Genomic DNA, 15,131 nt, shown 5'->3' with positions numbered 1-15,131 from the left:
TCATTGTTTTTGGACCGCTTTGGTTGTTTAAATGAAGCCTTGTTTCAAACGGGTGTAACTAACGTGGCTAGCGTTGCTAACAGAAGATGAACTAAAACATGAAATAAAGTGAAAATTTTAGACGTTCAAATGGCTGCGTTTTGATAAGGTGTAGTCTTATTACAGATTGGCTTGCACCTAATTTACTAGGCTACATATAACCGATATAGTTATATGTAGCCTACATAAACAAACTATGGTTTTACTAGAAAAGTGCTTTATGTGGGTTAAATCTCAATGTTGCGTGTTAAACTGGTATGTTTGTGATAGAATGATAACTGTACATTATAGCATACTGCCCAAAAGATACAGAGTGTGATATACAGTGTTTTATTTCACTAGTTCACACTTACAAATAAGTCAGATAGAAATAGATGCGTATTTGGCGTGCTGTCCGAGGAGAGGGCTCCGGGCTCGGTATTCGGCCCGAACCCAGAGTACTCCCCCCGTATTCCTGGCTGTAAAAGATTGAGCCAAGAGTGAGGAGTCGGGGTGGTGGAGGGATGCTGGAAAACTGTCACGGAGTATTAGGTGAGTTGACAGAGTGGATATATATATACTTCTTGTCATGCTGATTAGGGTAGACATAATTGTTTGATGACGAGTAGATTGGATTGATTATTTGAATGTGCTCCTCCCGAACTTTGTTTATAAAACATCATTTTTAGAGTTTATTGATGGGAAGATGGATCCGTACTGGGACCAGGAGAGGACCCGGCCCTTTCATGGGCCCTTGTTTCAACAACAAGCCAACCCAGCGGCTGGTTATTACTTGGACCAGGGGCTCATGATCTCGGTTAACTTGGTGTGCATTGAAAGCACAGGTGAGATACTAATGCACATGCACTGTTATTAAACCCTGAGGGCTGTGCTAACATCTTTCTTTCTTTTTCTTTTCTGATTCAGATATCAGCCAGGTGGGAGCCACTGCCCCACTGCTTTCACACACCCCACTGCCTGCCACTGCCTCACTTGTCGTCAACAAGACTTTCTTGAAGCTGGCCAGGAGGTCCAAGAAGCTGCTGTGGGAGGATATCACTGGCAAGCTGAGCCACCATTTCAAGCAGACCTTTGTGCAAGACAAGGTGGCTCGCAAATGGAACACGTTGGTGGAGGCCTACAAAAAAGTAAAGGACAAAAATTCGTCCACAGGGAGGGGCCCTAGTAAAATTCAGTTTTTTGCTGAGATGGATGACCTCTTGGGAGGTCACCATGATATCGTCTTCCCTGTTGTGGGAACAACCATGGGCCTGGATGTGCGCAGGCCAGATGCACTACAGGTCAATGTGTCTGCACCAGACATCTCACCTGCACAGTCCACTAGCGCATCCTCACCTGTGCGTCTGACCAATTCCCCCTCTCCAGCTCCATCCAGCCCTCCGTCCTCCTGTGTTCATCATCCCACTGTTACCACCATGCCCCCTGACACCCCAAGGAGGCCACGCAAGTGCCAGAGGGAGGATGAGCTGTTGGCATAGGTTAGGGAGTCCAAGGCAGCCTCCCAAGCGGCCTCCCAAAAACGCCACGCTGAGACCCTGGCACAAATGAAGAAATCCCAGGAGGGATTCCAGAGGTTGCTTGCCCAGATGGTGGAGAAGATGTACAATTATTATTTTTATTCTCATGTTAATGTATGTTGGTGTGGGTTGAATTGTTTACATGCCGTTATAGTTTATTTATTTAATACATTTTTGTCAGTGGCCCAGATTGCCAGGATGCCATTTGTGAATGACCACAAAAAAAGAAAACAAAGCACAGTTCAATTGTGTATGGTCAGCACTTGAAGGATGGCTCTGTGCGTCGCTGACTGGGAAGCATAACATTTATCAGATATCTCTCTGAAGCTGTTCTGGTTGGCCATGTACCAGAGAAACACGAGGACCTTTTTGGGAACAGGCAAGGGGGGAAGTCCATGGCTGTGTTCGCTGTGCAGGCCCCCCTCCTGAAGCAGTCGAAGGAGCTGCTCAAACCTGGCTTTTCTGATCAGGAAATGATGGGCAGATGTATTGTCATCCATATCCTGCATGATCTCCCACTCCATTCCAGACTTGAGGACTATCTGCTGTCTGGACAGCAGCACAGCTGATATCACAGCCCTACGCGAATGAGAAAAAGAAATAGAGGTTAAAAAAACCTGCCGTTAATACATGTCTTTAAACTCGTGTAACAGTGCGTCTACTACTTTTCGCTGCGTTCGCCAGCAAAGTTTGCATCTTGCACAAGTTGCCAAAATCATGCATGAAACATTACCTTTAGCTTTTAAGTGCATCTATTTATGACAAAAAGCGTTCTGTAGAAGAGCAACACTGCAAGGAGTTCAATATCACCTTTAGCAACGTCATCACTGTTTGTTTTAGCCCATTTCCTGCTAGCTGGTGTGCTAGCTAAAATGATCTACTATAACGTGGCTCAAACTTGACCAAACATACTGAAATATGAGCATACCTTCTGCATCTTGTGTCATAGTCTTCCTGGAGTTCTTCCTCTGTGTGGTGTAGGTGAAGCACATACTTTGAGCACGTGGTACTCAGCCAGTGCTACCATAGAAACAGCTTTCCGGGTGGCGTCCATGTTTTTTCTCAGACTCGGACGCGCAAAACATACCAGAACGCTTGAAGTGACCATCTTAGTCATATCCGAGGGCCGAGTCGGTTCGTTGACAATTATAATACACCATTATCTTTCTAGTATGCTGGCATTTTATAATCCATCTTGAGATAATGGCGACAGTTCTCATGCTGGAACCAAACTTTGGAATGAACTCCCACTTTCTGTAAGGTCAGTAAAGTCACTACAGAAATTTAAGGCCATGTTTAAAGCACATCTTTTAAGACTTCATGATGGGTGTTTTATCATTACCTTGTCTGTTTTGTTTCTTTATCATTACCTTGTCTTTTTTTGTTTGTTTTTTGTTTTCTCTGTTATTTGCGTTTAGTTATTGTGAACCACTTTGGGCAACAGCTGTTGCAGTATAAAAATGAATCTCTTCAAGCAAATTAATATGAAAAAAATAAAGAGACTTACTAAAGTATGAGATTTATTTGTTAAACAGGAAAAACCATCCCATACATCAATGGTAAAAATCACACCATTAACTGCATGCATGGCCATATTCTTTATGGCCAGGAGGACCCTTCAGGGCCAGGACATGGGGCATCAGGGTGCGTTTTTTTGGCAGTTTTCATCACATACTGCAGGCTTTTCTGCATCAGACGCAGGTGTCACTGGAGGACCCCCCTTTGGGCCAGGACATGGGGCATCAGGGTGAGTTTTTTGGCAGTTTTCTTCACATGCTGCATCAGACGCAGGCACCACTGGAGGACCCCCCTTTGGGCCAGGACATTGACCATCAGGGTGAGTTTTTTGGCAGTTTTCATCACATACTGCAGGCTCTTCTGCATCAGACGCAGGCACCACTGGAGGACCCCCCTTTGGGCCAGGACATTGACCATCAGGGTGAGTTTTTTGGCAGTTTTCATCACATACTGCAGGCTTTTCTGCATCAGACGCAGGCACCACTGGAGGACCCCCCTTTGGGCCAGGACATTGACCATCAGGGTGAGTTTTTTGGCAGTTTTCTTCACATACTGCATCAGACGCAGGCACCACTGGAGGACCCCCCTTTGGGCCAGGACATTGACCATCAGGGTGAGTTTTTTGGCAGTTTTCATCACATACTGCAGGCTCTTCTGCATCAGACGCAGGCACCACTGGAGGACCCCCCTTTGGGCCAGGACATTGACCATCAGGGTGAGTTTTTTGGCAGTTTTCATCACATACTGCAGGCTTTTCTGCATCAGACGCAGGCACCACTGGAGGACCCCCCTTTGGGCCAGGACTTTGACCATCAGGGTGAGTTTTTTGGCAGTTTTCATCACATACTGCAGGCTTTTCTGCATCAGACGCAGGCACCACTGGAGGACCCCCCTTTGGGCCAGGACATTGACCATCAGGGTGAGTTTTTTGGCAGTTTTCAGCACATACTGCAGGCTTTGCTGGTTCGGCCCCAAGCTGCACTGTAGGCTTTGCTGGTTCAGCTGCAGGGGTCACTGCATGGATTCAGATATTCAGCTTTAGTCAGTCCATTTAGCAACATTCAGTCTTAGATGTACAGCACAAAACACGCAAAGCATGACCAGCAAGTTGTACTTACAGAATTTTATTTCAAGTATTATTCATCTATTAAATTTGTAAAGCAATCCTGTGCTTGAAACTGTATGTGGTTCATAAGTTTAATATTACAGCTAATTGTACTGTACATCATATTTTGTAAGGCATTTATTTATGCATTTCTTCAGGCAGTGTAATAAAGCTAAAAGATCTTCTCACCTACGACTCCAGTGTGGTTTGTGCTCAAACATGCAGACAGACACAATAAAACAACACTCAACGAGCAGTACACTCGAGCTGTCATCCTCTCGACCTGTTATCTCACAATTAACTCTACTGGAAACAGCGCTGAATTAGTCAGAAGTTACAGTAAGGCACACAAAGCAACACTGAAAACATGTGCTGCTGAATCCCTTAACATAAATTGCTGTCCAAAGATTTATAGATCCAAGGAAGTCTGGGTAACTCCAACCCTGATGAAACTCACCTGCGTGTAGCTTTCTAGTAGCCTAATCTTTAAGACCTTGATTAGCTTGTTCAGGTGTGTTTGATTAGGTTTGGAGGAGTGGAGCACAGCGGTCATGCCAGATGACATAATTAGAAGATTGAGTGTTTCTATGGCAACACTATCAATGACAAAATGGTCAGGTGGTACAATGATCACATGGTACAAGTCGGAGCTTTCTGGAAATTCCACGTTTACAAGTTGTTGTTATGAATAACCTCTTACACCTAAACTCTACTGAAAGTGGATCTCTACTGGCATAAATCTGCGTAGAATATGAAGAGGCACAGCAAACACAGACACAGGGGTATGTCTAGAATTGGAAACTGAATTAATTGTGACTAACAACAGTGTTTCAAGCAACTAGGGAATACAGCCATTCTTATATCAACGCCACTTTTTTTCAAATATGTATACATATATATATATATATATATATATATATATATATATATAACTCTTTGGAAATGATATAGCCAACTCCCGTAACGCATGCTTTTCAAAGTTGCCGAACAGACCCGGCAAGAAAGAAAGATAACCTTTCGATTCTACAAAGAACCAAAATTGAGAACTTCATGAGCAATAGAGGTGGCAGTGACATCCAGAAAGTAAAATCTGACAAATGTATGGGGGAAGTCCAGCTTGCCGCTGCACAAATATCTCATACCAAAATCCTCTTGAACAATGCCCTGAGGTAGCCATACCCCTTGTAGAATGAGCCCTTAAGCCCACTGGGGAATGAAGACCCATAGAAGTACAGGTCAATTCAATCGTCAGTCTCCACCATCCACTGGGAAAGGCGCTGCGAGGAGATCGGCTTATAAGATCGGCCCATGAAACGAATAACTGAACATTCTTCCTGAACAATCGTGTCCTGTTTACATAATGCCGTAACGCTTGTACAGAACACAAAGTGTGCAATTTCTGCTCCTCTGAAAAAAAAAATGGAGGGGGGTAAAATTAGGGCTGCGTATCGAGTTAGATTCGGCACTGACCGAATTGACTCGATACCATTGAGTATCAAAAAACGGCTTACCGTTCATACCAAATCTCAGTACCTAAGGGGTCAATCTCGTTAATATCTGTGAGCCAAAAATCATGCAGCATGATTGGCTTTGGCGAGGCATCAAGGAAAAACACTAGTTTACTCAGGGCGGTTACAGCCAGAGACGTGGCTCACATGTGAGGGTGTAGTATGTAAGCCTCCCAATCAACCCGTGTAAAAGATGTGCTTTGTGACAATACACTTGAGAACTTGTGATTGTGCCCATCAGACCACATTCTTTTGGTGGATGAGTATTCTGCACTGTCAGTAATCCAAGGAACATTGTGTGTTGAGGGGGATCTGAACTGGGCTGAACACAACTTAGAACCATTTGCCCACCCGAATTCCACATCCTCCACTTCTATGCAGGTGGGGAAACAAATGTGGTGGAATTGTGAGAGGAATTTATCCCTGCCCCGATGCTCCAGAGATTTAGCCACAGTGACCTCTCAGAGTGGTAAGAGGAACTAATAGGTTCAGTGGCTTTGGCCACATTCAAATAAATTGGCATTGGATGGTTAGCGGACTTGGACTTTGCAGCCGCCGGGAATGACTGCTTTCCCCTCCCCCTGGACTGGTGGAACAGGACTTTGTCATGAAAACATCACAAAGGTTAAAAGGAATGCTACGTTAATCCCCAGTCACTGATGAATCAAGTGAAAAGAAGACCTGGTCTTTTCAGCTTGCCACTATAAATTGCTCTTTTTCTGCACTAAACTAGTGAATTTTGCCAAGATATATTCAGAGATGATAGACAAGATGTTATAGAATAATAATTTAATAAAAACCCAATTTTGACACAACTGACATTGGATCTATTTTTAGATCTTACTGAAAACGTACCAGCGTGACATCTGACGGGTTTTCCAGGATCGTATCACATATGGTATGCTGGTGTGGTATGGAGGCAGATCGGCAGCTGATAAAAAGGCTTTGCAGAGAGTACTAAAGACTGCACAGAACATTACAAATCAACAGCTACCTGCCCTGGATGACATTTTCACCTCTCATTGTCTGCAGAAAACACACAACATTCTGAAGGACCCGTATCACCCAGCCCATCATTTATTTGAACTGCTGCCATCCGGAAAACGCTACAGGTCTATCAAATCACACACAACGTGATTTATGAACAGGGCCGTTTGAAGGAATTTGGGGGCCCCAAGCAAAATGGACATGGAGGCCCCCCCAATAAAAAACATATTATAATATATGAAACCATATTCCGTCCGTTCGAAAAAAAAGTTGTACTAACTGTTTGTTACAAGCAGCATTTGCCGTCAGGCAGGTAGCTAACATAAACATATTTTTTCTAGCCTACCTGCTGCAAAATTACACCATTTGTACAGGACAAGTGGAGCTATTTTATCCAGTGTAATTTATCACTTACCACTAGGGGTGTAACAAAATTCACGGTTCGGTTCAATACGATACACGTGTTACGGTTTGGTATGTTTTCGATACAGCAAAAAGAAAGAAATGCCAATTTCCTTGATTTATTTATTTTTCTTCTTTTTTAAATTAAAACTAGCACCATAAAATATTATTTCTTTTTACTTTGAGCAATTCTGGAGCTATAATTGACTCTTCTTAGGAGCATATAAAACAAAACAGCTCCTTGGAAAAAAAAAAAATATATATTGTAGTAGTTATAAACAAATGTTTATTTTAGTTAAGATTAACATTTGAGGGCATTGTATTCATAATGTCAAAATAAAACCGACGTAATGTTACTTGAAGGCATTATAGCCTACTATTCCTGCCAAACAATGTGAATGTTTCTCACTAGATCTCGCAGCAATGTTATTACTTCTGTGGCGAATTCAAATGCTTTCTTTACTGGATCTCTTATTAGTGCTGTGTAGTAACAGTGTCGCATGATCACGGCTCGTGCTGCACTGGTCCAAACTGATAAACAACGGACCGTCAACCACACAATAACGAGTAGCTCAGTTTCGTTCCGCTTACATTACGTTTGCCATTTGATGTTGGCCAATGTTGTGGTCGCGCCTGCGTCTCTACATTATGAGCGCGCTTGCCACGCGCAACACGCCTACATTTGAAATAACGAAATTTTGGTCGGCAGGAAAAATGATCCAACGAACCGTTCGGTTTGAAAACGCGTACCGATCACCAAACCGAAAGCCTCGTACCGAACGGTTCAATACGAATACGTGTATCGTTACACCCCTACCACTATCTTGTTTTTTCTTTCCTCCTCTTCCTTTCTCCTTATTCTTTTCTGGCTTCCTGAAGCATAATCCCACTTCATGATGACTGCCGAGGAGGTTTTGTATTTTGCCGGCAGCAGAGATCACGCAGTTGGCTGGCTGCTGTCAGAGACTACTGAGGGGGGCCCCCTTGAGGGGGATCCCGATAACAGTGTCATTGCACTTTACTGCATTGCCTATCAAAGGGGCGCTCACACAGTTTGTCGTTGCATTTTATTCTTAACCAGTCGTTGTCTTGGGGCCCCAGGACAGCTCGGGGCCCCAAGCAATTGCTTGGTTTGCCTGCCTTGTTGCGACGGGCCTGTTTATGAACAGCTTCTATTCCAAAGCTATCACGATAATGACCTATGAACTGAAAACACATCCCCAAAATCAGCACAACACATTCTTGACATACAAGACAATTTATGTGAAATAACACTATGAGCACTTTATTTCTTAATGTGCTATATGGCCTTTGATTGCAATATGTACTTAACTATTCTTAATTGTATACGTTGGAAAGTCTAAAAATGTTGCTGTATGTAAAATTGTACAATGGCAATAAAGAAATCTATCTATCTATTAGACTACTTTGTGGCAAGCTTTATACGTGCGCTTGAGCGTGGGGTGTATATTCCGCCCCCCAGTGGCCTATAGGAGTCTTTGAGTCTGTAAAAAAAGGCAACACTTTTTTTGAATTCTTTTTTGTTTTGTTTTTTTACATAACTTTTACATACATGCTACTGACATATTATTGTAGCAGAGTTTGTGCTAAATACAGTGTAATAAGATTTTAGCCATGAAAATGTCACAAGTAACAGAAATAAGCACGGCATTCCGACTAGGAAGACAGACGTTGCCTAGCAACACGCACCAACAGATTTCAACCCTTTCCTCAGATTTCCCAGCTCGGAAGTCAGACAACCATGAGGACACCGAGCAAGAATTCTGATACGGAATCCAAGATGGCTGCGCCCTGTGTGACTTGTAAGTATGAATTGTTTTCATTGTTTTTGGACCGCTTTGGTTGTTTAAATGAAGCCTTGTTTCAAACGGGTGTAACTAACGTGGCTAGCGTTGCTAACAGAAGATGAACTAAAACATGAAATAAAGTGAAAATTTTAGACGTTCAAATGGCTGCGTTTTGATAAGGTGTAGTCTTATTACAGATTGGCTTGCACCTAATTTACTAGGCTACATATAACCGATATAGTTATATGTAGCCTACATAAACAAACTATGGTTTTACTAGAAAAGTGCTTTATGTGGGTTAAATCTCAATGTTGCGTGTTAAACTGGTATGTTTGTGATAGAATGATAACTGTACATTATAGCATACTGCCCAAAAGATACAGAGTGTGATATACAGTGTTTTATTTCACTAGTTCACACTTACAAATAAGTCAGATAGAAATAGATGCGTATTTGGCGTGCTGTCCGAGGAGAGGGCTCCGGGCTCGGTATTCGGCCCGAACCCAGAGTACTCCCCCCGTATTCCTGGCTGTAAAAGATTGAGCCAAGAGTGAGGAGTCGGGGTGGTGGAGGGATGCTGGAAAACTGTCACGGAGTATTAGGTGAGTTGACAGAGTGGATATATATATACTTCTTGTCATGCTGATTAGGGTAGACATAATTGTTTGATGACGAGTAGATTGGATTGATTATTTGAATGTGCTCCTCCCGAACTTTGTTTATAAAACATCATTTTTAGAGTTTATTGATGGGAAGATGGATCCGTACTGGGACCAGGAGAGGACCCGGCCCTTTCATGGGCCCTTGTTTCAACAACAAGCCAACCCAGCGGCTGGTTATTACTTGGACCAGGGGCTCATGATCTCGGTTAACTTGGTGTGCATTGAAAGCACAGGTGAGATACTAATGCACATGCACTGTTATTAAACCCTGAGGGCTGTGCTAACATCTTTCTTTCTTTTTCTTTTCTGATTCAGATATCAGCCAGGTGGGAGCCACTGCCCCACTGCTTTCACACACCCCACTGCCTGCCACTGCCTCACTTGTCGTCAACAAGACTTTCTTGAAGCTGGCCAGGAGGTCCAAGAAGCTGCTGTGGGAGGATATCACTGGCAAGCTGAGCCACCATTTCAAGCAGACCTTTGTGCAAGACAAGGTGGCTCGCAAATGGAACACGTTGGTGGAGGCCTACAAAAAAGTAAAGGACAAAAATTCGTCCACAGGGAGGGGCCCTAGTAAAATTCAGTTTTTTGCTGAGATGGATGACCTCTTGGGAGGTCACCATGATATCGTCTTCCCTGTTGTGGGAACAACCATGGGCCTGGATGTGCGCAGGCCAGATGCACTACAGGTCAATGTGTCTGCACCAGACATCTCACCTGCACAGTCCACTAGCGCATCCTCACCTGTGCGTCTGACCAATTCCCCCTCTCCAGCTCCATCCAGCCCTCCGTCCTCCTGTGTTCATCATCCCACTGTTACCACCATGCCCCCTGACACCCCAAGGAGGCCACGCAAGTGCCAGAGGGAGGATGAGCTGTTGGCATAGGTTAGGGAGTCCAAGGCAGCCTCCCAAGCGGCCTCCCAAAAACGCCACGCTGAGACCCTGGCACAAATGAAGAAATCCCAGGAGGGATTCCAGAGGTTGCTTGCCCAGATGGTGGAGAAGATGTACAATTATTATTTTTATTCTCATGTTAATGTATGTTGGTGTGGGTTGAATTGTTTACATGCCGTTATAGTTTATTTATTTAATACATTTTTGTCAGTGGCCCAGATTGCCAGGATGCCATTTGTGAATGACCACAAAAAAAGAAAACAAAGCACAGTTCAATTGTGTATGGTCAGCACTTGAAGGATGGCTCTGTGCGTCGCTGACTGGGAAGCATAACATTTATCAGATATCTCTCTGAAGCTGTTCTGGTTGGCCATGTACCAGAGAAACACGAGGACCTTTTTGGGAACAGGCAAGGGGGGAAGTCCATGGCTGTGTTCGCTGTGCAGGCCCCCCTCCTGAAGCAGTCAAAGGAGCTGCTCAAACCTGGCTTTTCTGATCAGGAAATGATGGGCAGATGTATTGTCATCCATATCCTGCATGATCTCCCACTCCATTCCAGACTTGAGGACTATCTGCTGTCTGGACAGCAGCACAGCTGATATCACAGCCCTACGCGAATGAGAAAAAGAAATAGAGGTTAAAAAAACCTGCCGTTAATACATGTCTTTAAACTCGTGTAACAGTGCGTCTACTACTTTTCGCTGCGTTCGCCAGCAAAGTTTGCATCTTGCACAAGTTGCCAAAATCATGCATGAAACATTACCTTTAGCTTTTAAGTGCATCTATTTATGACAAAAAGCGTTCTGTAGAAGAGCAACACTGCAAGGAGTTCAATATCACCTTTAGCAACGTCATCACTGTTTGTTTTAGCCCATTTCCTGCTAGCTGGTGTGCTAGCTAAAATGATCTACTATAACGTGGCTCAAACTTGACCAAACATACTGAAATATGAGCATACCTTCTGCATCTTGTGTCATAGTCTTCCTGGAGTTCTTCCTCTGTGTGGTGTAGGTGAAGCACATACTTTGAGCACGTGGTACTCAGCCAGTGCTACCATAGAAACAGCTTTCCGGGTGGCGTCCATGTTTTTTCTCAGACTCGGACGCGCAAAACATACCAGAACGCTTGAAGTGACCATCTTAGTCATATCCGAGGGCCGAGTCGGTTCGTTGACAATTATAATACACCATTATCTTTCTAGTATGCTGGCATTTTATAATCCATCTTGAGATAATGGCGACAGTTCTCATGCTGGAACCAAACTTTGGAATGAACTCCCACTTTCTGTAAGGTCAGTAAAGTCACTACAGAAATTTAAGGCCATGTTTAAAGCACATCTTTTAAGACTTCATGATGGGTGTTTTATCATTACCTTGTCTGTTTTGTTTCTTTATCATTACCTTGTCTTTTTTTGTTTGTTTTTTGTTTTCTCTGTTATTTGCGTTTAGTTATTGTGAACCACTTTGGGCAACAGCTGTTGCAGTATAAAAATGAATCTCTTCAAGCAAATTAATATGAAAAAAATAAAGAGACTTACTAAAGTATGAGATTTATTTGTTAAACAGGAAAAACCATCCCATACATCAATGGTAAAAATCACACCATTAACTGCATGCATGGCCATATTCTTTATGGCCAGGAGGACCCTTCAGGGCCAGGACATGGGGCATCAGGGTGCGTTTTTTTGGCAGTTTTCATCACATACTGCAGGCTTTTCTGCATCAGACGCAGGTGTCACTGGAGGACCCCCCTTTGGGCCAGGACATGGGGCATCAGGGTGAGTTTTTTGGCAGTTTTCTTCACATGCTGCATCAGACGCAGGCACCACTGGAGGACCCCCCTTTGGGCCAGGACATTGACCATCAGGGTGAGTTTTTTGGCAGTTTTCATCACATACTGCAGGCTCTTCTGCATCAGACGCAGGCACCACTGGAGGACCCCCCTTTGGGCCAGGACATTGACCATCAGGGTGAGTTTTTTGGCAGTTTTCATCACATACTGCAGGCTTTTCTGCATCAGACGCAGGCACCACTGGAGGACCCCCCTTTGGGCCAGGACATTGACCATCAGGGTGAGTTTTTTGGCAGTTTTCTTCACATACTGCATCAGACGCAGGCACCACTGGAGGACCCCCCTTTGGGCCAGGACATTGACCATCAGGGTGAGTTTTTTGGCAGTTTTCATCACATACTGCAGGCTCTTCTGCATCAGACGCAGGCACCACTGGAGGACCCCCCTTTGGGCCAGGACATTGACCATCAGGGTGAGTTTTTTGGCAGTTTTCATCACATACTGCAGGCTTTTCTGCATCAGACGCAGGCACCACTGGAGGACCCCCCTTTGGGCCAGGACTTTGACCATCAGGGTGAGTTTTTTGGCAGTTTTCATCACATACTGCAGGCTTTTCTGCATCAGACGCAGGCACCACTGGAGGACCCCCCTTTGGGCCAGGACATTGACCATCAGGGTGAGTTTTTTGGCAGTTTTCAGCACATACTGCAGGCTTTGCTGGTTCGGCCCCAAGCTGCACTGTAGGCTTTGCTGGTTCAGCTGCAGGGGTCACTGCATGGATTCAGATATTCAGCTTTAGTCAGTCCATTTAGCAACATTCAGTCTTAGATGTACAGCACAAAACACGCAAAGCATGACCAGCAAGTTGTACTTACAGAATTTTATTTCAAGTATTATTCATCTATTAAATTTGTAAAGCAATCCTGTGCTTGAAACTGTATGTGGTTCATAAGTTTAATATTACAGCTAATTGTACTGTACATCATATTTTGTAAGGCATTTATTTATGCATTTCTTCAGGCAGTGTAATAAAGCTAAAAGATCTTCTCACCTACGACTCCAGTGTGGTTTGTGCTCAAACATGCAGACAGACACAATAAAACAACACTCAACGAGCAGTACACTCGAGCTGTCATCCTCTCGACCTGTTATCTCACAATTAACTCTACTGGAAACAGCGCTGAATTAGTCAGAAGTTACAGTAAGGCACACAAAGCAACACTGAAAACATGTGCTGCTGAATCCCTTAACATAAATTGCTGTCCAAAGATTTATAGATCCAAGGAAGTCTGGGTAACTCCAACCCTGATGAAACTCACCTGCGTGTAGCTTTCTAGTAGCCTAATCTTTAAGACCTTGATTAGCTTGTTCAGGTGTGTTTGATTAGGTTTGGAGGAGTGGAGCACAGCGGTCATGCCAGATGACATAATTAGAAGATTGAGTGTTTCTATGGCAACACTATCAATGACAAAATGGTCAGGTGGTACAATGATCACATGGTACAAGTCGGAGCTTTCTGGAAATTCCACGTTTACAAGTTGTTGTTATGAATAACCTCTTACACCTAAACTCTACTGAAAGTGGATCTCTACTGGCATAAATCTGCGTAGAATATGAAGAGGCACAGCAAACACAGACACAGGGGTATGTCTAGAATTGGAAACTGAATTAATTGTGACTAACAACAGTGTTTCAAGCAACTAGGGAATACAGCCATTCTTATATCAACGCCACTTTTTTTCAAATATGTATACATATATATATATATATATATATATATATATATATATATATATATATATATATATATATATAACTCTTTGGAAATGATATAGCCAACTCCCGTAACGCATGCTTTTCAAAGTTGCCGAACAGACCCGGCAAGAAAGAAAGATAACCTTTCGATTCTACAAAGAACCAAAATTGAGAACTTCATGAGCAATAGAGGTGGCAGTGACATCCAGAAAGTAAAATCTGACAAATGTATGGGGGAAGTCCAGCTTGCCGCTGCACAAATATCTCATACCAAAATCCTCTTGAACAATGCCCTGAGGTAGCCATACCCCTTGTAGAATGAGCCCTTAAGCCCACTGGGGAATGAAGACCCATAGAAGTACAGGTCAATTCAATCGTCAGTCTCCACCATCCACTGGGAAAGGCGCTGCGAGGAGATCGGCTTATAAGATCGGCCCATGAAACGAATAACTGAACATTCTTCCTGAACAATCGTGTCCTGTTTACATAATGCCGTAACGCTTGTACAGAACACAAAGTGTGCAATTTCTGCTCCTCTGAAAAAAAAAATGGAGGGGGGTAAAATTAGGGCTGCGTATCGAGTTAGATTCGGCACTGACCGAATTGACTCGATACCATTGAGTATCAAAAAACGGCTTACCGTTCATACCAAATCTCAGTACCTAAGGGGTCAATCTCGTTAATATCTGTGAGCCAAAAATCATGCAGCATGATTGGCTTTGGCGAGGCATCAAGGAAAAACACTAGTTTACTCAGGGCGGTTACAGCCAGAGACGTGGCTCACATGTGAGGGTGTAGTATGTAAGCCTCCCAATCAACCCGTGTAAAAGATGTGCTTTGTGACAATACACTTGAGAACTTGTGATTGTGCCCATCAGACCACATTCTTTTGGTGGATGAGTATTCTGCACTGTCAGTAATCCAAGGAACATTGTGTGTTGAGGGGGATCTGAACTGGGCTGAACACAACTTAGAACCATTTGCCCACCCGAATTCCACATCCTCCACTTCTATGCAGGTGGGGAAACAAATGTGGTGGAATTGTGAGAGGAATTTATCCCTGCCCCGATGCTCCAGAGATTTAGCCACAGTGACCTCTCAGAGTGGTAAGAGGAACTAATAGGTTCAGTGGCTTTGGCCACA

The 15,131-nt window shown here is 43.7% G+C and overlaps 2 protein-coding genes across 4 annotated transcripts; both read right to left on the bottom strand.

Annotated features, from left to right (window-relative positions):
- Window positions 1-3,059: 3,059 nt before the first annotated feature.
- LOC308701108 (uncharacterized protein) lies at window positions 3,060-4,716 on the bottom strand. Of its 2 annotated transcripts, XM_081383185.1 has the most exons (3): window positions 4,369-4,640; window positions 4,024-4,088; window positions 3,060-3,818 (listed from the first exon to the last, which is right to left on the bottom strand). In XM_081383185.1, the coding sequence occupies exons 1-3, from the start codon at window positions 4,451-4,453 to the stop codon at window positions 3,261-3,263; spliced, it is 708 nt and encodes a 235-aa protein (XP_081239311.1). In that variant the 5' UTR covers window positions 4,454-4,640; the 3' UTR covers window positions 3,060-3,260. The 2 variants fall into 2 exon arrangements, with proteins under 2 accessions (XP_081239311.1, XP_081239310.1); XM_081383184.1 differs by having other exon boundaries at window positions 3,060-4,088; window positions 4,369-4,716.
- A 7,259-nt stretch (window positions 4,717-11,975) lies between these two features.
- Window positions 11,976-13,632, bottom strand: LOC308701142 (uncharacterized protein). 2 transcript variants are annotated; one of them, XM_081383262.1, is made up of 3 exons: window positions 13,285-13,556; window positions 12,940-13,004; window positions 11,976-12,734 (listed from the first exon to the last, which is right to left on the bottom strand). In XM_081383262.1, the coding sequence occupies exons 1-3, from the start codon at window positions 13,367-13,369 to the stop codon at window positions 12,177-12,179; spliced, it is 708 nt and encodes a 235-aa protein (XP_081239388.1). In that variant the 5' UTR covers window positions 13,370-13,556; the 3' UTR covers window positions 11,976-12,176. The 2 variants fall into 2 exon arrangements, with proteins under 2 accessions (XP_081239388.1, XP_081239387.1); XM_081383261.1 differs by having other exon boundaries at window positions 11,976-13,004; window positions 13,285-13,632.
- Between the last annotated feature and the right edge of the window lie 1,499 nt (window positions 13,633-15,131).

Source organism: Scardinius erythrophthalmus (genome assembly GCF_964197995.2).
Source record: "Scardinius erythrophthalmus genome assembly, chromosome: 13".
NCBI lineage: Eukaryota > Metazoa > Chordata > Actinopteri > Cypriniformes > Leuciscidae > Scardinius > Scardinius erythrophthalmus.
This window is presented reverse-complemented; position numbering and strand designations above follow the sequence as displayed.

Excerpts from the sequence above, each read along its gene's own strand:
- LOC308701108 (XM_081383184.1), bottom strand. The coding sequence starts at position 3,989 with ATGGTCAATGTCCTGGCCCAAAGGGGGGTCCTCCAGTGGTGCCTGCGT.
- LOC308701142 (XM_081383261.1), bottom strand. The coding sequence starts at position 12,905 with ATGGTCAATGTCCTGGCCCAAAGGGGGGTCCTCCAGTGGTGCCTGCGT.